We start from the raw sequence: 25167 nt of genomic DNA, 5'->3' as shown, positions 1-25167 counted from the left end.
TGGGGATTTTTACCCACCCCCCCGGAAATAAATAAAAAATGAAAAGGTTTGTGCCTTAAAACAAAAACTTTTTTAAAAATATTCCTGAAGCAGCAGACACATACATAAAATTAATGCAGTTGTACAATTACATTGTAATTGAATAAAAATATTTAAAAATTAATAATGCGTTTCAAAGTAAAAGTAATTTAGTTATTCTGATAACTATTTAATTTAGTTTTAATACCAATTGTATTTTTAAAATGGTACAATTGTGGTTTTACTGTCGCAAATTTTTTTTTTGTTTTTTTCTCTCCGTTTTCAACTTCGTTCTTCATGCCTCTGAGGCCCTTCTTCCCACACACACACACACACACACACACACACACACACACACACACACATCGCAGTTGTAAACGGCCAGTATATAAAACTGTTCACCCTTTCAAGCCAAAATACCTTTTTCAAATGCTAATATTTTTAAATAAATAAGCTAAAATGTTACTGAAACTATTTACACCATTTCACAAAAAGCATGCTTATTAAACTTTTTACTTTTATGCCAGTTTTCACATGAATCTCTTTTCATGCAGCTGCGAGCATAATGTTCGATGGCGTGTTCGGCTGTAGATACACAGCTCTGTACACTTTGGTTATCTAGTGTTTGATCGGAAGGTTACATGTTGTTTTTCTTCGACAGACAACATAGCTGCTGTGTTCTACCTCCAAATGCAGGCAGGATGCACTCTCTCCAGTTCTCTCAATTAGCCCAGAGCATTTGGCAGTGAGCAATCCATCATAGTTTATCTGCTCATATAATACAGAATGAACAAAGATTTTGCAGACCTCAACAGGATGCAGCAACAGGGACACGAGTGGGAACGCCACCCCTAACACATACTCCTATATTTCTCCCATTTTCCCCCCAAAGACCTCTTTGCCACTGCCAAAAATGCAAAATCCCCAGACTTTACCTCCAGGTTCCAACACCCCCAGTTTATATCCAATGTACAATGGATGAACTGATCAGAAATATTTGCCTGTGCTTTTCTGCGTCTCCCACTTCATCTTGTGGTTTGAAGGCTTAAGCAGACGCCCTTTGCTCTCATCCTAGTATCCCCTAACGTGGCCAGACTGCCCTGGTTCAACTCTTCGACCTGTCTATTGTGCCCCATGAGAATCTGCCCAGTCAGGCGGATCTTCTCACAAAACCATGGAACACTAAGACATCCCAACCCCGACAACTCAATTTTGTAATTTGGCTCCTGAAGTCCTATAGTTTGGATGTCTCTGTTTACTTGTAGAGTGTATATGAGCATCCTTTAAGACTTGTGAAGGCCTACCACCAGAGCCTGCCTAATGGAATCGGTTTGTGCACGGTCTTCTTAGACATATTAATCGTCTTAGACCAGCAGTTCAAGTCATTATCTTCTTCACTTGCAAAAGTCACGTCTAGCTTATACGTCTGTCAGATTTCACTTAGCTGCTGTCGAGGCTTACCTTCAAAACGGAGCACACACTTCACTTTTCAGGGTCCATGTAATCAAGGCCTTCATAGAGGGGCTCAAAAAGGTTAACACTCCACGGGTCCCATCTGTTCCTGTGCGAACATAAACATTGTTCTTACAAGGCTTATGGGTGCACCTTTTGAACCACGGCACGTTTGTTTCGCAGTTCCCTTTCTGGAAAGCAGCGGTCATAATAGCTGTCTCTTCCATAAGGCATGTATATGAGTTTCAGGCTCTTGCCCTAGAAGAATCTTTTTTTTTATTTTTATTTTTTGTCCACGTTCACAATTATAAAGTAGTCCTCAGGACAAACCCAAGATTCTATCCTATGGTGGTCTCTAGCTTTCACCTTAATCAAACCATCAAACTCCCAGTTTTCTGTAATCAAACCATCAAACTCCCAGTTTTCTGTAATCAAACCATCAAACTCCCAGTTTTCTTTCCATGCCCAGAATCAATTGCAGAATGTGGTCTACATACATTAGATGTTAAGAGAGCCCTTATGTATTACATTGGCAGAACAAAACCCTTAGTAAGACACAGCAGTATGTCTCATTTTCCAAACTACACAAGGGGCATGCTCTCTGTAAAGCGTGTATAGCATGCTGGTTGGTCAAATACATACAGGCCTGGTATGTCGAAACCAACACTGCACTCCGTGCCGAAACAGTCTCAAATCTGTAACTGAATTCTGGTGAAGCTGCACTTACTGGTGAGTTTGCTGAAGTCTGAAGTCATTTAGCACAAGAGATTTTCATCCACACCTCAACTGAGAAAATCTTAGCTCAACCACCACCCAATATCAGCTTGACTTGCTTCAGGTGATTAAGAAAAGAAGGCTCACATTTGAGACTAGTTTTCAGAAGAGTCTAAAACCTTTCCAATCCCCAAGAATGGTTGGTACAAGGCCACTGGCTCGCCACCACAAGCTCCAACCCTTAGATCTCACACCAGCAGCATGACCTGCACGACCTCAGTCTTACAACAGTTCTGTCTCGTACAACGCTACTTCCTTAGTCAACATAGTCCTCTTTCCATTCAGAACATTCTGACTGTGACGATGGGAGACCTTACAAACCTCAGGATCCATAACATAACCATGCCACACCTGGGTAATAGGATGACAATTGAAATAATGACCTGTAGATTTCACCTCCCCCGACAAACTTGAACCCTGTACTGTGAAAGCCTCTTCACTGGATGACAACCCTGCCTACCATGCAATTCTAAAAAGGGCTATGTAGCACTACAAAGTAAACCTAAATATGGTGCAAAATTGTAATTTCTTAGTTGAAACCCACTGTAGAACAGAGACGTCAGTCAAGTATGTCGTCATGCTTAAAAAAAAAAACAAATGAAGTGTACCAAAGATGAAGGCAAGCTTTGAGCTGTCACACCATAGGTCCAGAAAAATAAGGTGGCCCCAGAATACCCTGGTCACATCAGAGGGCAGTTTCGACCAGGCTCTCAAGTGGTATATAATAGAAGGAAAAGGGCCTTGACGCAGGCAACAGAGGATGCTCTAATTGAGAGCAAGATAATGTATGCAGCAATTGAACGATTGGCTAGGGGGGCAGCCACACATTGCAGGATCGCCAGTTTGATTGGACTGGTTGGGCTGCTGTCTCAGTTTCACTGGGAGGAGACCGAGGAGTTGATGATGCTTACTGCAAACGGGGGCTGGAAATGGATGCAGAACAGAAGGTAATCTTCAGTGTAATGATCAGGTGCTGCCTGGACTCCACTGACACCAGTGAACATCAGTGTCATCATCAGATGCTGCCAAAGTGATGGGTTCTGCAGACCCAAACTCCTAGGTCTGCCTTCCATATTCAGCAGGTATGGGAAGACCCCAAAGAATCAACCATTACTCATAGGCAGGGGTATCCGGAGTAGCAGCAATCTTTTCAGGAAATGCTAGGATCCATTTCATTCAAAAAAGGCAACACAACTGCAGTGATTGTGGCAAGCGGAGAGGTTGCAGCAATAGAAACGATTATATCTCTAAGCGGTGAATCCCTCTCTCCCCTCTCCCAAAATTGCATAACAGGATGATCAAAGCTCTTCCTGTGATACTTTGGCAAGAATTAACCTCTAACAGATAGGTGCTATCACCAGTGCAACCGAGGTATTGCAGTTCCACACCCCAACACCATACATGCCTCCACACCACTATGCAATGAGTTAAGACCACCTACAACTATTGAAGGACGAAGTTCAAGTGCTTCTGACTAAAGCAACCCATAAATGGTATCCACCCATCTGGATCAAGCAGTCTACTTCCTCCACCTCTTTATTCCCCCTCCCCCCCCCCCCCCAAAGAAGCATGGAACTCTGTCCGATCCCAGATCCTGTTGGAGCACTTCAAGATTTCCACCCTACATGGCCTCATCCAGCTGCTCCACGAAGGATATTATGGGGTGACTCTAGACATGAATGACAGAAGCTTCCATGACCTCAGAAATTCAGCACACTTTGATACTTTTGCTGTGTGTTAAGTGGATGACACTGTCGTAGTTGGACTCTAGCTCCTAAGCAAGACTGCTGGTTTAGGGGTGACAACACTTATGTTCTTGGTGACTGAGTGACTCCTACAACGAGCAACAACTATCGGCCCAACCCTCCCGGCTCACTAGCAGTACCTCAGCGAACTCTGACAGTAAAGGGGATTTCTGGCAGCCTTATGTATGGACTCTAGCTGAGACCTCTCAGGGAAGTCGTGGTGAAACGGAAGTTACCCTTTTCTCACGTTGACAATCAGTCTCATACACACACAGGCAATGAAGGAGATGCAGTTTGAAATGTATATTTTGTAAGGACTGCAATCTTCGGTAAAATGCATGAATTGCAATGATTAGGATAATGAGCAATAATAAAAGCAAAATCGTGAATTAAGTTGTGAATATGAAACCCCCCACCATATTGTAAGATGACATTTTAAGCAAAGAATGCTTAATCTCTACCCTAATGAGATCTAGGTGTTAAAAATCCTAATCTGCTAGTACCATGTCAATGAGGAGTACCCCACCCCGTTACCTTGGAATGAGGTCTCTAGATCAGACTCCGTGAAGACACAAAGGCTGAGTTCTGCAGCAAGGTGACGTGCAACATAGATGGCATCTGGAAGGAACCCGTTTAATGACCTTGTCTGTGTGAGGTGTATTTATACTGATCATGTAGGATCCCTGACGCAGGTATGTTCCTAAATAACTGATAACACGGCAGACTTGTCAACAATTACATAAACAGTCCCTTAAAAGAGCGTATTATGTTCCTGTCACATGTAAGTGAGAAAGGGACATGATGGCAATACGTACGTACATCACTGATAATACAATACTTGTGCTTTCTTACCTAGAAGATTGGCTAAGAGTAGCAACCAACATCAGTGCTCAGCACACACTCAAATTACATTGTATGTTATACACAGGCTAGGTTTCACTGTCTGTTCCAAAAAGTCGCATTTAATGCCTAAGCAGATCCAACCTTTTCTTGGAGCTTTCTTAAACTCTGTACTGGGAAAAACCTACCCAAATCAAGAGAGGGTTAATGGCTACTTCTTTTTTTAGTTGTCATGTTCTGTCCCTCTGAGGACAGTAATGAAACTATTGGGGATGGTGGCATCATGCATAGGCACAGTGCTGTATGAAGAATTACACATGAATCTGTTGCATGAGTAATTAGCGATGCAATTGTTACAAAGAGAGTGTTAATGGAAAGATCTGGTGTTGGTAGTGCCTAGAAATCAGGGCACTGTCCTGTGGTGGAAAAAAAGAAGCTTGTTGTTAGCCTGGCAATTCCTGACCCCATTACTCCAGGTGACCGTTCCCACGGAAGCCTCACTGAAAGGGTGAAGAACAGATCTTAACTGTATGACTGTTCTGGTACCCTGGATGCCAGGACAGCGACGCCACATCAGTTACCTGGAGCTCATCGCTATACTTTTGCCACTTGTGGCATTTCTTTATCTCATTTTCGACAGACCAGTGATCACCAAGACAAACAACGTGACAACAATGAACTACAGTACTACATGAAGGAGCATTTGGGGTGTGGGGCTAGGAGAGTGGAGGGGGTTTGTTTGTAGCTGGTGTCCGTGTTACCCCAAAAGAGTTGGCATTCACCGAGAGGAGGAGTCACTCGATCTTGTGACTCGAAAAAGCTTCTTTGAAGAAAAACAAGAGAGAGAGAGAGAGAGACTGACGTTCCTCTTGAGTTGCTTTCTGATGTGCCCCCCAAAGTGGTTACTTTAAACCAATATTAAATTGTGAAACTATTGTTTCAGATTAGTAACATCTTTCTGAAGTGGATTCCGATTCATCAGACTCATTCTCCACAAGGGGTAGTAATAAATTGAATTATTGCTTAGCAAGCAATATGAGCGTGCTGTTAATATGCACAAGAACATGGGCTACTTTCAAGATTATTAGGATCTAGATGCAGACATTCTTATGTTGATGCACACGAGCAGTCAAAGGCTATTCTAGATTAAATTACTAGAAGGTGTTGTACACAAAGAATGTTAAACTTCCAAATTAGTCATTATAATATGTAACTTATTTTTAAACTCACTTTGCCTAGGTTGAGCACATTCTCTGTCCTCTTGTCAGATTAGTAATGTGGTGTGTGGTCCCTGGAGTAATGTACTATATGGGCGCATTTGTAAACACGGTTTTGTGATGTCCTTGTCTTGCAGTCACATCCTACGGACATTCACCAGCGTCTGCCATCCCCTGTGGTCAGCCGTCCTACACCGTGCTGCCTGGCTACCCCATCCAAACCTCACCAACATACAGTCCACAAGGTGAGTATAGAGAATACAGGAGATTGGTGTTTCTTGGGGACATGCAAGCTCACATTTCGTGGCCTGTAGCACTGACATGGCGTGGGTGGAGGTGTTCAAATGAAGTGCCTAATGTAAAACAGATGGGGCAGAGGCTGACAGGACACTTTGGAAGTTCGTGCTTTTGGAGCTATCCAACACTACTGTAAATCACCATTCCAGCTATTAACTTATACAGATCCCTACTATAAACCCCACCTTCCCCTTTCAGGGTGTCAGATTGAAGATGGAATATTTTTTCTCAGTGATAAATCGCTGGTGGAACTATTCGATGTGGCTCATGCAATAACATACCCAAGACAAGGCACTTTGGAAGTAGTTATGTTCAACGAGGGACATCAGTTGCCAATTTCTGCACCTCACCCGACACAAAATATGGATCCTCTGATAGTTTCCAAGTCATTTTTATCTCTTGGGGAGAATTTCCTTTAACAAACCTTCACAAGGTCTCCCCCAAAGTCATCAGTCTTTAAACTTTGTAAGCAGGTGTTTATGGCTGGTTTATGCAAGTATTGCCTCTGGTGCATAGGCCTGTTACAAAATGCATTGTACTGTGATTTGATGCATCGTAAGGCCATCAGGGAGCAGCAGTGAGAAAGAAATTGAACAAGTCTTCCAAGTCGCACTCTTGAAGCTCCCCATACAGTCATACTTGATACAACAACAAAAAAAAACTCATTTTCTCCAATTGCCTAATTAACATAAAAGGTTCTTGGGGCATGCTTATGAACTGGATTGCTTATCTGAGGCACAAGAGCTTCAGCTCTTTCCAGCAGAGGTTATACTCCCTCTGGAGTACGTGTATAAGTCAGTGCCTCACAAAGAGGCCATGTTGGGACTCCAAATGATTCTACACACTGAAAACTTTGGCTTTTGCTGCAACATTGACTGCTTTGGCTGTGGTTTTGATGGCCTAGTCTTCCCCCTTGAGGCATCACAAGCCATAGCACCCCACTCAACTATGTGGTTTCCAGATGATCGACACGCTCTGACATTGGTTCCTGTGCTGCCAAAGTCTGTGCCCATGAAAGATTTAATTTAGAGGATTTCCAGGCATGGCACCATCGCTGTTCAACAAGCACACATTTTCACTTGACATAGCGATGTTTTTTGGACCAGCACAATGCACTAGTGTACCTTGGACACGCTGCTTTCAGATGGATATCAGGGCAGAGTCCTTTTTGCTCTCCAGATTACTTTCTTGAGGAAGGCTACTGGAAACATTACTACACATCATATCTTTGTCTTCTGTCTTTAAGTGCCATGCTCCGTGACCTAGGCCTCTGAAGAATTTTACTAAGCTCTACTGTCTGGATGACAGTAAGGCAAGGCAGGCCTTGGTCCCAGTTTGGAGTAGTGGTGCTTCGAAGCCTTACGGTATGATTTCATATATGCATGCACCGTTTGGCCCTCTTTCAAGGTTGTGTGGGTACATTTTCATATAAGGATTGTGGGATCCATTAGAAGAACAAACATACCTTGGAAACATTTCTGATGTATATCATTGCTCACGCAGAGTCCATATTGCTTGCCAGCTTCCCCTCCCGAGGAAGGCTATTGAAATTGCTGATACACATAACTACTTTGTCTTGTCTGTCTTTTGCTTCTTTGTGGTTGTGGAAACAGTTAGGGTAAAGGATACAGCACATCTCTATCTTGACTCAAAATAACTACCTCCAACTTATTGTGGGTGTGCAGCTTTAACCATGTTGAACGGTGGCACCTGTAATAAGTGACTTGATATTGAAAAATGTTTATGGATAAAGTTTGATGCAAGAGTTCGGTTGAGGCTGCTCACACTCCAGGAGCCCAGACCACCTACAGTGTAGCATCTGCAATTAATGTCCACCGTACTCTGGAGCAGGTGTAAATGCCAGCTCCACGCTCAACATAACATAGAAACCTTGCAAGGTACAATACACCACCCCGAAAGTGCAGGAACACAAAGAACAGAAAAGTAAAATTCACCCCTCTATTGTGGTGGGAGAAAGCGCAAACCTTTGATGTTCTAGGACACTCGCATTCTTCAGTTGGGAAGCTTAGCGCAATGAAGTACAAGGGTACTGTGAAGAGGCTCGCCAAGGGTGTCCTAAAGTACAGCTGGAAGGAAGTTGAGACTGCCAGTGTCTTCAGGTACAGCTGGAAGGAAGCACAGCAGAGTAATACTGTGAGGAGTTTCAGAATGCTGTACTCCAAAAGAACAGCTAGGAGGAAGCGTTCACCTGTGATGTCCTTGGGTACTGCTGGGGGAAGTTTGAGTTGGCTCATCCCTAGGGTACGGGTGGGACTAATACTGATGTCCTATGGCACTGACAGAGTACTGATGGGAACAAGTTCAAACTAGAGATTGCCTTGGACACTGGCGGTAATACTGGGAGATTTTAGAAACTGGTGGACTCCTGTGTTCAGCTAGGGAAACAGACCCCTTTTATTTCCTTGGGCACTGACAGGATTGCTGGGGGACATGGATGGCAGAAAGCACAAACCAGGGATGTCTGGCATCAGCAGGAAGTTCAAACTGCTTGCGCCCAGGTTTAACATTACCATAAAAGCCCACAATATACAGGAACAGGTAGGCTTTCTATGTGTGGAAGGATATTTCTTTATTCAGTAACAGTATGGTACAATTAAATCAGATGCATTAGCCCACCTGACTTAAGGAGCTTGCTACTTAGATTCCCCATCTAGTTAGTGTACCATTTGGTGTACCTGCCAGTTCCACAACATTCGCCCATCCAACTTCCTCAGTAGAGCAAGGACATGTGTAGCTTAGAAGGAAGGAAGCTCCAGCACAGAGCTTTGCTGTGGCGAGCTCACACTGGTGATGTCCTGAGGCACTGACAAAGTTATACTGGGAGGAAATCCCCAAGTCTGGTGTAGGGTTCCAAGAGGGCATTTGCGGGCAGCAGCCCAATTCTGGAAAGTGATCTTTGCAGGTATTTTTATATGGATATGATGCTTAACATTTCTTGTCATTTCTTCCATACAGGACATCGTATGAGCCATCACCAGCCACTGCCCCCGCGGGCACCCACCTACTCTAATCACCGCAATGCCATGAGATACCCCAGCAACAGCGAAGAGATTCATGATGATTTCGACTGGGACTCTATTGCTTAGGGCCACGTCCCCCGCACTGCGATCTGCACAATCCATATCCCTCTTTCTGTTGTCCAGCACTGGGCGAGTTGAAGGAGGGAGAGAGAGACAGAGACAGAAGTTTAAGGAGTGAAGCCTGTCTGTAAATATATATAAATATATAAATATATATATCTCAGCAGCGGACAATCAGTTGAGACCGGAAGCTTGAGAATACCCAGCTGGGAAGGAGGGAGCGTTAAGGGGCCTCCTTTTAATTTTCTCTTCCTGTTCGTTTTATTTTGCTTAATTACATGCCCAATCCTCCTTCTGCCCCTTTCCCATGCCGTGACATTTTAGTACCGCCATGCGCCGAGGGTACATGTGGTGCCTGGAGAAAGGATTTAGGATAATATAATGCAGCCAGCAGGAGGAGATACCGCGTCTTGAGGAAGGCGGTAGCCACCGAGGACATTGGCCTTATATAGAAACTTCTGCCGTGGATTTAGCTGCAGCCTGCCTCTGGCAGCGGGCCTTGCGTCAAACGGAGCGTGGCACGAGAGGATCAGGGAGTCCTTCAACCCGACATTGTCAGGGTGTGGGGGTTCCACACCGAGGTAACACAGGGAATTTGAGGCACTTTTGAGATAACGGTTCTTTATTCCAGTACCAACACCGCCTGCCTGGCTGCAGCCAAACAGATTGCTTCAACAGACTGTTCACGCCCAAGAGGGGGAGAAAGTTAACTGCTGCCAGAAAGGTCCACTTTTGTGGTCTGGGGAGAGAGTTTGCTGTGCCCTCTAGGACAAGAGCCTGTTCAGTCTGTGACCGGAAAATGTAGCTCTACGAGGCCTGAGCCTGTAAGATCTGTGTGACCTGATTGATAGCACTTACACCTAAAGCAAGAGCTTTTAAGGTTTGCAAAGCCTTAAGGTTAGCTCCGTACAACTTCAAAGACTTGTTCCCAAAGTAATCTTCTGCTGTCTAAAGCCTGTAGGATGTTTACCTGAGGGGTAGCAATGCATTGTAATGCCTGAAGCAATTAGATTTGTTTAATACAGGGGCGTGCTTCTTTATGGCCCGAACTTTTATGATATGTAACTGAGTGGTAGCTCTGCTGTATCAAATTTGATTTTGGAAGGGCAGTGCAATTTGAAAGTAAGGTCTGAGTTCTGAAATGTGAGCCAGAGTTTGGAAGTTCTGTGTAATCTTAAGATGGAAAAGTTGAGTCCCCAGTCTGAGACATCTGTGTAACCTGAGACATAACTCCTGATGTCTGTGCCCTAAGTTTGCGTTATCTGTTCTACCCGAGGGCTAATGTTGCTGCTTCAGTCTGTGATATCCATGTATTGTGGGGGATAAGGTCAGTTGAAGGCAGCAGGCAGTGTCTGAGGGTTCAGTCTGTCATCAGAGGAGTCTTTGTCCTAAAATTGCCCTGTTTATTGTCTAGTATAGGGGCATCCCACAGTGTTTAGATAGGTAAAATCACATATTGGCAAAACGTCTTATATTGGCAGCAGCACAAAACTTAACAGAGAGCTAAAAATCAAGAACTCCCACATTCCTCAGTGTTCTGATACAGGGTGGGTTTTGTGGGCTCGCAGTTGCAACCTTTTTATCGAATATGGGGGCATGTGAGTCCATCTTTCTCCTCCAAAATGTCATTTTGCGATGAGGTGCAGATATGGCCTCATTATCCACTAGGATATTGGAGAATAGATGTTAATTGACCAGAGCTGCCACTCTATCATTGGCTGTACCAATCTGATAGCAGTTACTGGGAAGAAATTACATCTGCCTGTGAGATTTAAGGTTCTGGAGAATCAAAAAAAGATTTTTTTTTTCTTTATTGCTGCCTGTTTGTGATGTGTGTTTGTACAGAGTATGTGTGGCTCGTGCACTGAATCAGAGACAGCTGACAGGCTAAAACACAAATCTGAAATGTGTGAAAGGTGCCCTTTTGCTCTCAAAATAGATGAAATGTAAAATATTCAGCTTATACAACCATCAGTGGTGTGTTGGTTGTACTACCAGCTGTCAGTCCAAACTACTCTTGCACTGGCAATGTTCTAGTATTGGTGTGTCCATTTTGTAATAATCACCACTTTAATCAGTGTCATTAAGTGAGCTACCCCGAGACCAGAAAGTTTTTGTTTCTGTCATTCTGTGACTCACCCCCTGTCAGAGCTGGCAGATCTCACTGATCTTCCTACTAGCAAAGGGTTTGTCTGTGTGAAGGGGCCGATGGTGCACAAGCACTACAATGCTTCATCTGTAATACCATCCCTGAACTAACAAAGTGTTTGATGGCATGTGTGACTGTAGATACACATGTTCTGCATACTCTTGTTATTCAAGTTTTCCACTATAGGGACAATTGAGGTGATGTGCAGAATCTCCAGCTGGCTAAATGATGATCTTCAGTAACTGCACAAATCCTTTCCACAATCTTTGTCCAACTTCATTGTCAGGCTCCAAATAAGTAGGCCGGAGAAACCCAGCACTTTTTCAGAATCACAGGAGACTCAGACTGTAAAACACATGAGCTGATACTTGGACTGTATGTTGAAGTAACTGTTTAGCAGCAGCTAAACTTCAGAGATGTACAGTAGGCTCAAATAGCAGGTAAACCTCTTACTATAGCAGCATACTCTATCCTACATTTGAGGACTGTCCGAACCAGAACCGCACTTACCACCAACTGCATGCAAGACAAGGGGCTGCACCCTTAACACCACCAAAACTCTTCCTGTTGCTGTTATCCCAAACTAGAGCCTACTCACAACACACATAAGCAAAACCTGAGAAATACGTAGCGATGCTAGTCGACTTAAAGCCTAGTACAGAAAAATGAAATTGTGGAAATAGGCATTGACATTACTCCATAGAAGTTGTAATGTGACTGTCAGACATCTGACCCAAAAATTAAAAAGGTGTAGCAGCCATCACAGGAGCAGAATTGATAATGGTAATGGCCTATTTGCAGACTGATTTGTCTCACCTAAAGGAGACACAAATAAGGCAGCTCAAGCTTTAAGGCAGAGATGTTTTAAGGAATGAACAAAATTGGCGATTTCCCAGGACCCCTCCTTCTTAGAGGCCCAGTGGAAAAAGAGAACTTTCTCTCTTTGACTTCTGTCCAGTCTGTTTTTCTACCTAAACCTCTCTACCTTCCTCTGGCTGTATCTACCCAGTGTCATTTTAAGGACTTTTTGGGGTCCCAGGTTCAGCTATTTTTGTATGACCCTGTTGAAGTTTAACATATAATATAGTATTGTCTGGCACTATACGTTCTTGGATCAGCAAGACATTGTATTAACATTAAAATATGTTACTTACAAGGCCCACATCCACCGAAATCCTTAAGATGATACTGCATTCCGGTATAGTCTTGGATTAGAGCCCTACATGTTTATAATTTCCAATTACCTGTAGAAGCCTGCACCCTATTTCAAGATTTTATATCCAGTATATTTCCAAAAAACACCACACGAAAGAAACATAGGGGGCTGAATATTTTCAGTAGCAGAAACCTAAAGTTTGATATCCAGTTGCACAAAATACGTACATCTCACCAACTGAAACAAGTCGCACCAATTCGGCAAGTGGCAAAATTAAGTTTAGGTTTGGTACGGAAACAAACCCAATCTAAATAACTCACACCATATGAAAGACAGTAATCCTAGTTACGAGCTATCCAAACGCCTCCATGCAAACATGTCGCAAGCTGACTGACCTACAGCATTCTTTTGGTAACACTTGCATTGTCACCATATAACTCATCACACAGCACCCTGACTGCCTGGACATTGAGTCGTTCCTGAGGTAACACTCAACATCACAGCCCCTGCCTGATCGCCCCTGACACTTGACGCTTCATTCTCATGGTAGGAAGCACAAGCAGTCCATGGCCCGTTGCCATCTGGATGAATGGGTGCCATGGGTTACAAAACAGGCACATAATGTATTTTGAGAATGGCCACCTTTGTATTCTTTGTAGAGGTAGTGATTGGTCTGCTGCTCTGATTTGGTAACCGGAGGTGCTAGTGACATAAAGCTAGGTTACTGTAACGATCCATGTCACTTTCAAGAGCTTAAATCTTCCTCTGATGCTCCATGTCTCTTTCAAGGGCTTAGAGGTTCCAAACCAGAATTGGTCACAGGAGGTGCCTTGTGTAAGTGCCTGTGGAGACAAATACGGGGTTGGCTCAGACATGGCCTATTTTGACGAGCACAGGGTTTCTACATCCATTGTTACATCAGTTTCATCTCCCTTTGAGACGTTGATGCAGTGCTGGACAGCTTCACAAGCTCAGAAGTTCCACCTGTGACTTTCCAGCATTGTCAGCGGTCTCCAACGACCTGTAGTAGACCAGAGTGGCTGAGAGAGTCCATGCTGCTCTCAGAGTTCATATCCTCTAGCCAGTTGACCTACCACCAGCCTTTTTATACCTGTTTACAAATTCCTTAAAGTACTGTCCTAGCCATGTCGGGATATAACGAGGGAGTGCCATTGGGTTACTGAGACCAGCTGTGGGATTTGTCAAAGACTCTTTGTAATCCTCCTGCTCTTGATGACTGAGGTGTAAGATATGTGTTTTCGGTGTTTCTGTTCTCCAGTGCCTAAAAGGAAGGGGAAGTTTCTCTTCCTTGTAACGAGTCGCTTGTCGTATGTGGTTAACCCCCTGCTCTGCCCACCAAGTGAAGAGGCTGGCGGGGCTGTCGGCACTTGTGCCAATGTTTCCTGGTGCTTTTGGGACGTGAGAGGGAAGGAAAAGCGGAAGGCAGTGGAATATTTGTTGAAAACGGAAAGTGAGAAGAGTTATCTGGTCTATCCAAGATTTCCTCTGCATCCTTCCCTCCCACTGTGCCTATCAACAGCCTGCAGCTCTCGGGGAAACCTTTGTGATTCGCATATCGTGACCCATGATGCTTTGCAGAAAGACTGATGCTTGATGCTGTTATTTTTGCATGCCTTGAATAAGAATAAAAACATTAATGTTTATGTTTTAACACTCTTGTTTTCTATTTTTAACATATTTGAGCTGATTTGATGCTAGCAAAACTTCAGAGCGCCCATAAAACAGTAAGGTTTTTTTTTCTGACGTGACATCATAGTGAGGAAATATACATGGCAAGGCCCTACTTTGCACCAAGACTCCCTTTAAGGCTGCTTTATATATGCCACCATAAACTCTGCCCCATAATGGCTTAAATTCACCCCTTTCCTCATCTCTCTGCGAACAGTGCTTGTTTGACGCTTCGATAATGCAATCTGAAGCATTGTTTTGACATTCCTTTGACATGATCATTAACATCCTGCTCTGGATGACTCTGGAGTAACATTGCCTTGTTATTATGGTCCAGCATAAACTTTTCCTGCTCTTTTAGGCTTTCTCTCCAGGAGAGATTGCAGTAGTGGTGGCATACCTCATGGTAACATGTTCTGCCTGACTCCAGAGTGTTGGCATCTACTTCTCGAGTGGTCCCCCCCCCCCCCAAAAACAGGTGGTGCCGAAATTAATGCACTATTAAGTAGAGACAGATGTGGCCTTGTGAGCTTAAGGGACAAGCATCTTAAGGGCGGAGCCATCTTTGTGTCATCTGAGTTGAGTTTTTTTATTTTTATTCTTTTAATAGTTTTTCAAACCATAAACCGGGTTCACAGACATATACACCAATGCATAGAGGGTACATACATGAGTTACATAACATCTCACAACCTATTAAGGAATTTGCCATCTAGTCCTTCATGGTGCTTTTACTGCCACCTCACTGTCTGGGTAAAAGACTGCTTTCCTTCCCCATTACCTGCCCTCCCCGCCCTCCTATGGGTCACAGCCTAGGCCCGGGCCCTGAACCGTATCCCACGCCCACCATACCTTTCCCCATTTCCTGGGGCAACCCCTGCCATTATATATAACCTACTCAATGTGCTGACCCCAGTACAGATGGCATCGCCAGTCTACTATTTGAGGGATGACTGTGTCCCGCCAGGCTCTTGCAGTGTTACGTTTAGCCCCTCCTGCTGCTAGTCTCAGCCAAATTTCTGTTAATCTGGGCCAGGTATGTTCTCCTGATATTTTCACGATAAGCCACTTACGGTCCAACGGGATGTCCGGTGCAGTGATCTGGGACATTTCTCTAACTAATCCGGCCTAGTATTCCCTTATTTTGGGACACTCCCATAGTATATGTATAAATGTGCCGTCTTCGTTGCAGTTCCTCAGGCGGCACGGATTCTCTGCCCTGCCAATTTTAAATAGCAAAGTACGAGGGTAATACTGTATGCAGGATTTTTATTTCTCCCAGCCTGAATCTAGCCCTGATGGATATATCCTTGGTGCTGGCAATGGCCTCCCCCCCACTCATCTTCCTCTAGTGGACCCGGGTCAATCTCCCATTTCTCCCTCAAGTTACTCAGCGGGTCGGGGGGAGCTATTGATTCATTTTTTTATCAATTACAGAAATTCCCCGCCTAGGAAGGGGCTCCAGCAGGATTCTGTCTTCCAAAGGAGAAGCGTCTGGCAGATGATCCCACTCCCTGATGTGTCTCCTCAACGCATGTCCCAGTTGCATGTACCAAAAGTGTTCACTGGATGCCAATGCGTATTCCTCTCTAAGCATCTCAAGACTGACAAATGCCTTCCTTCCCTCCCTCCACACATCTTCCAAGCTCTCTACGCCTATTGTTTCCCACTTCTGGAATCCTTGTAGGCCTTGCACGTCATCCAATTTGTCGCTATGCCATAACTGGGTGAGGTCAGTGAGTTTTCCTTTCCACCCCAAGTGTTTAGTTGCATCTTTCCAGACCCGGGTCACTGCCCTCGTGTGGTGTGGTAGGGCTCGCTCCCGTCGAGTTTTGTGTAATAGGGCTTTGGGTCCCCCCCTTCCCATCGGGTGTCTTTCTATCCTGTATGCAGTGTCTTTCAGGTCCCTAAACACCCAGTTTTTGACTACGAGAAGGTGGGATGCCCAATAGTATTTCTGAATGTCCGGTACCGCCTATTCCCCACCACCCCCCACATCTAGTCCCCTCTGCAGTTTGGCCAGATCAATCCGTGGTGTTCCCTGTCCCCACAACAGTCTCCGTACCTCTGATTCTGTTGTGCCAAAGACTTCACGTGGAATGCTGTATGGAGTGTTTTGCATGACATAGAGGAGGTGCAGCAGGCTCATCTTATAGAGAACAGCCTTCCCCATCAAGGTCAAGGGGAGATCGTGCTAATGAGTCACATCCCCCTTAAGTTTTTCCAGCTGAGTGGTCAAATATTTCCCCAGAAAGCCCCCAGGATCTCTGTTTACATAATTTCCTAGGTAGCAAAAGCCCTCCATCACAGTCGTAGCCCCACAATCTCGTGAAAGGCAGGGCCACTCCCCCGAAAGGGGAAACGCCACCGATTTTGACCAGTTTATCATACATCCCGAGTGGTCGCCAAATATTCTGAATATTTGCATGAGCCTGCCTATCAGCAGTGAGGGCCTTAAAACATAGAGGAGAATATTGTCTGCACATAATGATATACGCTCCTCCTAGCCACCCGAAGCTTATATTCCCCTCACCAAGGGATCCTGGCGGCTCCATGCTGCTAATGGTTGAAGCGCTAGAGCAGTGAGCAGTCGGGGCGGGGGGGGGGGGGGAACAGTGGACAACCCTGACGGGTGGCGCTCCATGGCTTGAATTCTCGTGACACCACCCCATTGACCCTCACGTGCACCATGGGAAAGGCGTATAGTGCTTGGTCCACGCACAGAATTGCGGCCTGAACCCCAGTCGCTCCAGGACTGCAAACCTATAGTTCCACTCCAGGGAGTCAAACGCCATTTTGGCTTCCAACTCCATCAGAGCTGCCTGTTCCACATGAGGCCCCGTGGTCAGGTGCAACACACCAAACAGGCGTCGAAGGTTGAGTTGCTGCTCCTGTCCGGCATGAAGCCTATCTGAGCTGAGTGTTGGACATTGGTGATGTTCACAGATGCTTTGAGCAGAGGACAGCTGTGTGCAGTCACATTCCAAATCAGCCAAATGATTGACACAGGATCGGGGACAAACAACCTTGATACAGTGGACCAGAGCTCTGGCAGCAAAAAGGAGGGTTGTAGTTAAAGGTTGGAACCAGCCACCCCCATGACTCAACTGATGACATTCAACTCCTGTGTCTCCCAGTCAAAGTAGCCAGCATAAGATGTGGTCTGAACGAAGATGAATTGGCTGAATATTACTCTGTGCACCCAGCTGTGCACCACCCAATTGCAAGGAGAAACTCACCTTTTACTAGTGTTTTACCAAGATACTGTGACCAATTAGTGAATATTAAAACCCAGAAAAGGGTAGCATTTTATACAATAGTATTTTTTAAGATCTGCATCAGAAGAGCAATAGCATCTGAGGCAGCCACCTACGTATGAAATCTATTTTGGCCATTCTGGCATCTCTTCGATGCATACAGTAGCTTCTAAGTGTTATTTGTAGATAATCCATTTGGTGCGCTGTTCTGTTTGGGGGATTTGAGTGATGCCAGGGAGCATTGCACTAATTCATTCAATACTTTAGGGATGGATAACTTGCCTTTCAATGCAATTAGCACCCTACTAGTTTTGATGAAGGGCTCTTCAGAGTCTCCCACTTTACACTCCTTACACTCCAGTACTTATAACGCAAGAGTTGTGAGGAGGGTGTTTCAGGGCTAGTCTCAAAGATGAGCAAGGCTACCCAAAACCGTAAACTGAATTTTACGCTGGAATTGGCAACATTTTTCTTAAAGTTAGATTTATTTAACAGATTACATCTTTGGAATTTTCTCCCCACATCAGGCGGGGGTCATCAGTACATTAATATCCAACCGGTGCTAATAGTAAAATAATATCATTTAAAACTCTTAACAATGGGTGGTTAGACCCTGCTCACAAGGGCCACACCATGTTAAATTGTCACAGCAAGTCAAATATGGGGTTCCTAAGTTGTGCTCTTGGTAAGTTTGTGAGATTTTTCAATCCTAAAAGAAAATATTGCTTTAAGACCTTATTGCTTTTATTCCGAATGCAAGCTTGAATACTTCACTTATATTCTTCAGGCCTCTGCCACACTCCAGAAAAGGTTATTCTCAACAGGACAGAAACCAGAGAAGGCTTAACAGTCTTTTTGAAGCAGTGCCATCCACAGAAAGATCAATTTAGAAAAATATCGTGGTGAAAGCATTTGTTTTTCTCATATCATGATAAAGAATTGTCAAGGGTTTTCCATCATTAACATCTGACTATTAATGGAACAACCACTAAAAGCCTAAAATAATTAATTACCCCTATATTTCCGAAGCAGCCGCTGGAAATGAGTCTTAAATAACTGTTTCTTGGGGAAAAAAAGAAATCTCTTACCTCTCCAGATGATGAAACTCCATTTTGCAGGAGTACAGTCCTTCAGTTTCATAAATGTCATTCAATGTAAAATGTTAAGGAAAGAGCACTAGGAGCAGGAATAGCAACCAGGAAAGTACTAGTCCTTAAAGTCCTAGTTTTGTTTTTTGATTAATCTCTATAAATGGAAATTCTGTCTTTTCTTAGTCTGATATCCAGGTTGATCCCTGTGCAGTTTGTGGTACTTGTTCAATCCCTACATTTGCTTCCTAGGTAAGACCTTTGTCCCCTATTGTTTCCTCAGCTTTATCCTTGGTTGTTCCCATTCTTGAGGCCCTTCCCCTGCATTGAAGCTCCTTTCTCCAAACAACTTTTTCACAGACAAGAACTTGATATCCATACCTGCACATTTCATTGCAAATCTTGAGACCCACATTATTTGAAATTAAGACTTTTTCCTTGATGTCTACAACGCTGCTGCTGGCCACATCTTGCTTTTTCCACTGCAGACACTCCTTCCTCTGGAGTTTGAACTCGACCTGAGCCTCTACTCTGTACAAGGAAACGTCCTGAGAGTGCTGTGCCTTCATAAAGGACCTGCCCTTCAAAAAGGTTTGACAGTCTTCATCACCGACTAAATTAGACCCCATTTAATGGTGGAAACCTTCAGGGCCGTGACTCAGAGCTCACGTCCGAGGGGCGTCTGAAGTAACTTTGTGCTGTTCGAAGTGAGAATGTTCCATATTGGCAAAAAGAAAAAAAATGTTTTCAGTGCTGGTGGACAGCATTAACAAAGTGATTTGTGTGCATGAGTCATCACGTGTGTCATGACTGTGTTGCGGCCAATTCTGATGACTTGTCTGCGTCACCTTGTAGGCGCAATTGTGTGTTTTTTAAAATGTACTGTTCCTAGTTGGTGTAGGACCGTTTTGGAGAGGGCAATTGAAAAAAAAAAAAAAAAAAACAACACTCACCAAAGCATGTTTTAAGAAAGGTGCGATTCTACAGCAAATAACAGTTGCAGGGCTCACAACAAAAAATAAAATTGGAAAAAAAAAAATGTGGAAGGGGGAAGCAACAGAAGGTGAGAGCATGAAAACATGCACTCCTATTGAGTACTAAAGGCAAAAGAAAAGCATGGTTCTCTGAATGTGAGCAGTGAAAGGATACAAGTCATCCTATCGAAAGGATAGTAAAGAAGCTGTGCTCCAGTGGCTGGCAAGACAAGAAGAGCAAGGCAAGCCATTGAATAAGCACCAAACAAATGAGACTGACAAGAACGCCAACCTATGAGAAGCAGTGTGCTGGCCTGAATCCTATTCAATAACATAAAGCTAAAACCTGTCTTCAGGTGAGACGTAACAAGAAAACAAGTTGACATATGTATGTATGCCGTGATTTATAAAGCACATTCCTACTCAAGAGCGTCGAAGCGCTAGGAAGAGAGAGCGTGAGAAGAAGCGGACACAATAAAGGGCACTAGCCAGAAAAAAAAAGAAAAAAGTTATAAAACACACACTAAATAGAAGAAAAGAGAAAACCTGAAACACTGGTCATAAACCACCAGGAAGAAATTTTAAGGAGGAAAAAGCCAAGTTTTTACCAATTTCCTAAATTTCATATGACAGGGTTCTTGCCTGTCAAAGGGAGCAAATTCCACCTTCTTGCTTCCACCCCCAGCGCATTTGCCCCAGGTTAATTGCACGATTGAAACAAGGGACCTGCATTTGATCCATTGCAGTTATCAAGATTAAGGGTCACTAATGACCAGGAAGAGTCTTGACATGACTATGTGGTGGATCTCGAGGACACCCTATCCTTGGAACCACATTCTGTGAAAGCTTTGCTTTGTCCTAGGGAGAGAAACCACACCTCAAAAGTTCCTATGCATTTGGAAGAGGGTGGTTTCCTAATCGAACTCCTTTCAGAAGCTAAGGTGCTTATTTTTTTCACTATGCTTAAAACAATTCTAGAGACGTGTTCAGTACAGTAGATACAGCCTCCAGGCAAATCAGTAAGTGCGTCCATTCCTGCATCATACTTGAACAGTATCTCATTGCTTTGGCATATCCCCGGGTGTATGAGATGCTTGATAAAATGAGCAGCCCAGCTAAAGCTATCGGTGTATTACAGTACCAGTAGTCCATAACTGAGTTTTGCAGCCCACAGTTTTGTGCTTGATCCAAATCTGCATCCCTCATTCCCAGAGGTCTGAATCGGGCCGAGTAGCAGCCCTTTTGGGACAATCTGCAGTCCAAACTGAAAACAGCAGTGTGCATTTCATAGAGATGGACAAGATAAATGTGCCCCTGCTGCGAAACAGTGACCAAATGCCTGACAATAATCATTCACCCCGACCACTCGGTACCTGTTTTGGGGAGTGATGTGGGTAGGGGGTGACTGAAGCACTACATGGCTGAGTAAAACATCTAATCAGTGGGTGATTTCCAACACCACTCAAGAGTATTGCTACGAATTCCACACCGCGCCGCCCATTTTATACCACCAACATACACCTAGGCCCATGCAGCATGACTCCAGAACATTCCATGTTCATGCTGGAAAGAAGGACTGATGCTACTTTAAAAGGGGGCATTGAGATGCAGACAAAACATCAAAATGAGACTGGAGTGTACTCATTGTACGTTTCAATTCCAAATGAAGCCTGAAGTCTGCGACCCATCCTGAATTGAGTGTGCATCCACTGTATTGCATGCAATCACTGCAGAGTGACAACTCTCCAAGACACCATTCTTCTCCAATATAAGGATTATGCAGTAGCATTCGATCTTAAGGATGCATATTTTGGCATTACTATTCGTACTTATTGCCACCACCACTACTAGATATCTGGCAAATGGGTTTTGCAGTGGTACCAAGGGTGTTCATCTGTGTCTGGTGGCTGATGTCTGACATCTCGATCAGTCTCATCCATGTGTTCTTCTACTTCAATGACTGGTAATTAAAGGGGAGCAGTGTGGCACAATGCATTGCTCATAATCTGCAAGTGATTTTCTTCCTTGAAGACTTGCAAAATCACATCTTTGTTCCCAGTGGACATGCTTTCCTAGGAGCCAAAGTGAATGCAGTTTCAGGCAAAGTGTACACCAGTCCAGAGAGAGTTGAGGTGTTGCAAATGCTGCTTCCCTGTCACCACATACAGCATCTGCTTACAATGAAAATGATCCTGAAGCTGCTAAGAATAATGGCTTCTTGCATGTCTTTGGTGCAGCTTGGCACGTTAAAGATGTGGGTGCTTCAGGAATGTCTGTAGAGTGATCACAAGTGACTGGGGATTGGAAGAATTTACTGTTGGTAGGTAGCATCCAGTGTTCAGCATAAACAGCAATGGTGGATTACAAAGGACATACTACTGGGCAGGTGGTTTCTTGGGCAATAAGCACTATCAATTAGGATGCGTCCCTACTGAGTTTGGAAGCTCATGCTAATCCATAAAAATCTGGGCTCCTGGTCCACACAGATAAATTTCTATGTTAATGTATAGGAACTTGCGACGATTCAGCTTGCTCGTCTGGCTTTCTGCCACACATTTGCTGCAAATTAGTTCTCATTCGCACAGAGAAGGGAATGTGATTTCTTAGATGCAAACACTGGGAAAGTCTTCTCTACAACTATAATGATTTGCACAACTGATTTGGCATTTGCTCATATGCCAGCAGGACTCCTTGCTGACGGGAACATACCCCAAGGGTGGATACCAGCTTTGCAAATCTCAGCAAGAGCAATCCGCAAATACATGAATGGGAACTAATTCCACAGGTGATAAATTACTATGTCTAGTGTTGAGACATTTCACCGAGTGACCTGTTTGTCACACAGAGTGCAAAGTTTGAAAACCTCATGTCCAGGTACCCTCACTCGCTGCACCGGGAAATCTCTTATAAATCAGCTGGTTGGAGATATTTGTTTAGTTTTCCCCTATTTCAACTGATACTATATGCGATCAGGAAAATACAGCAAGCACCTATAGCATCATGTATGTTCACACTCACAAAAACTATGTTGTGGAATCCAGGCCTTTTAAAACAACTCAAGTGGGTCATCACTTCATCCAGATCCCAAATCGCATAATGTTACAATTTGGCACCTGAATCCTAGAGTTTGGGTGTCTGTAAAATGTGTAGCATCATATGCTTTGTATGCTCCTGCCATTCAGTGTTGGACATGGATGTTTCAAGTTGTTTTTCTTTGAAGTATAAGTCTTGATTTTTAAGGTAACTTGTGATCCCTCCCAGAAACAGATTATGCATCAGGAAAAAGTTTTTTTTTCCCTTCATCTGGTGTGGAGTTTCGGGACTGTTGAGCTGCAATCAACAATGGTTCAACTCCAGTGACTGCATCTGGTGTGGAGTTTCGGGACTGTTGAGCTGCAATCAACAATGGTTCAACTCCAGTGACTGCAAATTGTGAGAACCACCACTACTGATGACAGCTCCTATTCAGTCAGGACTGGAGGGTTTCTCTTGGTTATGGCTTGTATTGGAATAACTCTTGAATGATGGGTTATGGAGAACACGTCCTTCCAATTTTGTCCCAAGTGCAAGAGCAAGTTCCCCCGGTTGGGCCATTACTGTGTTTACAACTTCTGCTTCTCTCGAGACCCTGAGGAATCGAGCTGTTTGTCTGCTAGTCTTTAATAAACCAAGATTATTAAATACTGAATCAAGCATCTCTTGGGCCCAATATAGGATGTAGCGAGAAAACCTTTCAGGGCGGACACCTCCCGAGTCATCTGAGGATCTAATATAACAAGGCAGCTCCAAACCAAGCTCTGCTCTTGAGAGTGCCTTTCTTTGGGGCTAGAGGCTATTTGAAAAGACCTCAACCCTTACTCTGGCCATTGTACTTGAGGTTTATTGACAGTGTACCCTCCTCGGCTCAAGAGACCCGTATTAATGGCTCTTCGCCTCACAACCAAGCAATGTCTCCTTAGCCCAGAGTTTTTCAAGCTGAGACCAACAGTGCCAACGTTGACCATGAAATGGGTGCCAAAACACATCTCAATTACATACTCCATGCTTTGTGACACAACTCTGGCCATTAAGCTCCTGGAACAGCCTGACGTCAAGCAGAGAACATTTTATCACACCTCAGAGGAAGCTGAGTAGGCTATTCCTTTGGAATTGCAGATATTCCCCCCGATACCAAATGGATGTAAGCATAAAGACAGAAGACCTGCTCCCCTGCCTTCACCAAGCCTCCTCCTCCACCACCACCCATGAACAGTCCACACACTAGCTCAGGATAGCCACTTTAACCTGCAGGAGAATTACTGTGTTCCTGGAACTCGAGATGAGGAGGTGAATATGCTTGCAGGTCTATGTTGACCCACAGGGTGCCACCAGCCTGGAGCTATATCTGGCGAAGGCGTCCTCTCCAACCAACCCCATAGAGTATCATACTGTAATTCAAAGAGCAGTAGTAGACAACCACAAGATGAAACTGCACTTCACAGAGGAAAACTAATTCTGTGGCTCGACCTTAGTTAAGGCAGAGGTTTGTGCGTTTGCTGCCTATGCTTGAGCATGAAAAATGCACATTTTAAGGAACCAGGCGTGGCCACGGTGATTGCAGCTGGAATCAAATCGAATTATAAGCCAGCCCCCGATGCCAAGGTCAACATCAGAGGTCGTGTACCATTGTATTCTTCTGTAAGATGTACCACTAGGAAAAGGACATATACCCAGGGAACAGGAGATATACACTTACAGATAAAGCCATAGGATTGTCACAGCAGTAAAGTGTGTTGCAGTGCGAGGAGCGACAGTGGTGCATAGCCATCTCTTTAGGCATCCTCTTGATGTACAACAGACACCACTGTGAGATGAAACAACTAGTTAAGCATCTTTCTGAGGCATTACTGTGAGCGTTGGGAGAGAGCTGGGGGAACAGGTGTCTGGTTTCCATCCTGAGTTCCAATAGCACAGGTGTGTTTGATGGTTAACACCCAGGTGGATATCATGATGGAAAATGATCACAAAGGACATGGCCAAAGTCATGGGTGTACTCCAGATGCAAACTGGTAAGACCAGTTTTTATTACCAAGAACTGAGGAAGGATGTCCAAGCTGCACTCACATGAATGTCCTGGCTTTCATCAGCTACTGCCACAGGGACAGTTAGTTGGTTGTTGCCAGCAAGCTTTTTTGTCCCCTAGGCACCTGTTTCTGTTCCCAACTAATTTCTGCTGCACCAGTGTTGAATGATGACAAGTGCCTACACCAGTGGTCTCTAAACTTTCTTATGCCGCACCCCCCTAGTTGAAAAATAAAAATCATTGGCCCCACCCCCAGAATTTTTCACAATTATTTTATAAAAATGGCAATGTTTAAGTATGTCTGGACCTATTTAAACATTGCAGTTAAGTAATGTTACATTTAAAAAA

General features: G+C 44.2%; 1 protein-coding gene across 1 annotated transcript in view; it reads left to right on the top strand.

The window, feature by feature from the left end:
- FOXJ2 (forkhead box J2) overlaps nt 1–14421 on the top strand; it is a 190945-nt gene extending 176524 nt beyond the window's left edge. Inside the window, exons 10-11 of the mRNA XM_069243016.1 lie at nt 6184–6291; nt 9320–14421. Of these exons, the coding sequence (XP_069099117.1) occupies nt 6184–6291; nt 9320–9450 (239 nt within the window). The 3' untranslated portion in view covers nt 9451–14421. The remainder of the gene's footprint in view (nt 1–6183; nt 6292–9319) is intronic.
- Nucleotides 14422–25167: the final 10746 nt, after the last annotated feature.

Source organism: Pleurodeles waltl, chromosome 7, assembly GCF_031143425.1.
Source record: "Pleurodeles waltl isolate 20211129_DDA chromosome 7, aPleWal1.hap1.20221129, whole genome shotgun sequence".
NCBI lineage: Eukaryota > Metazoa > Chordata > Amphibia > Caudata > Salamandridae > Pleurodeles > Pleurodeles waltl.
Note: the sequence above shows the minus strand (reverse complement) of the source record. Positions and strands in the feature narration are given on the sequence as shown.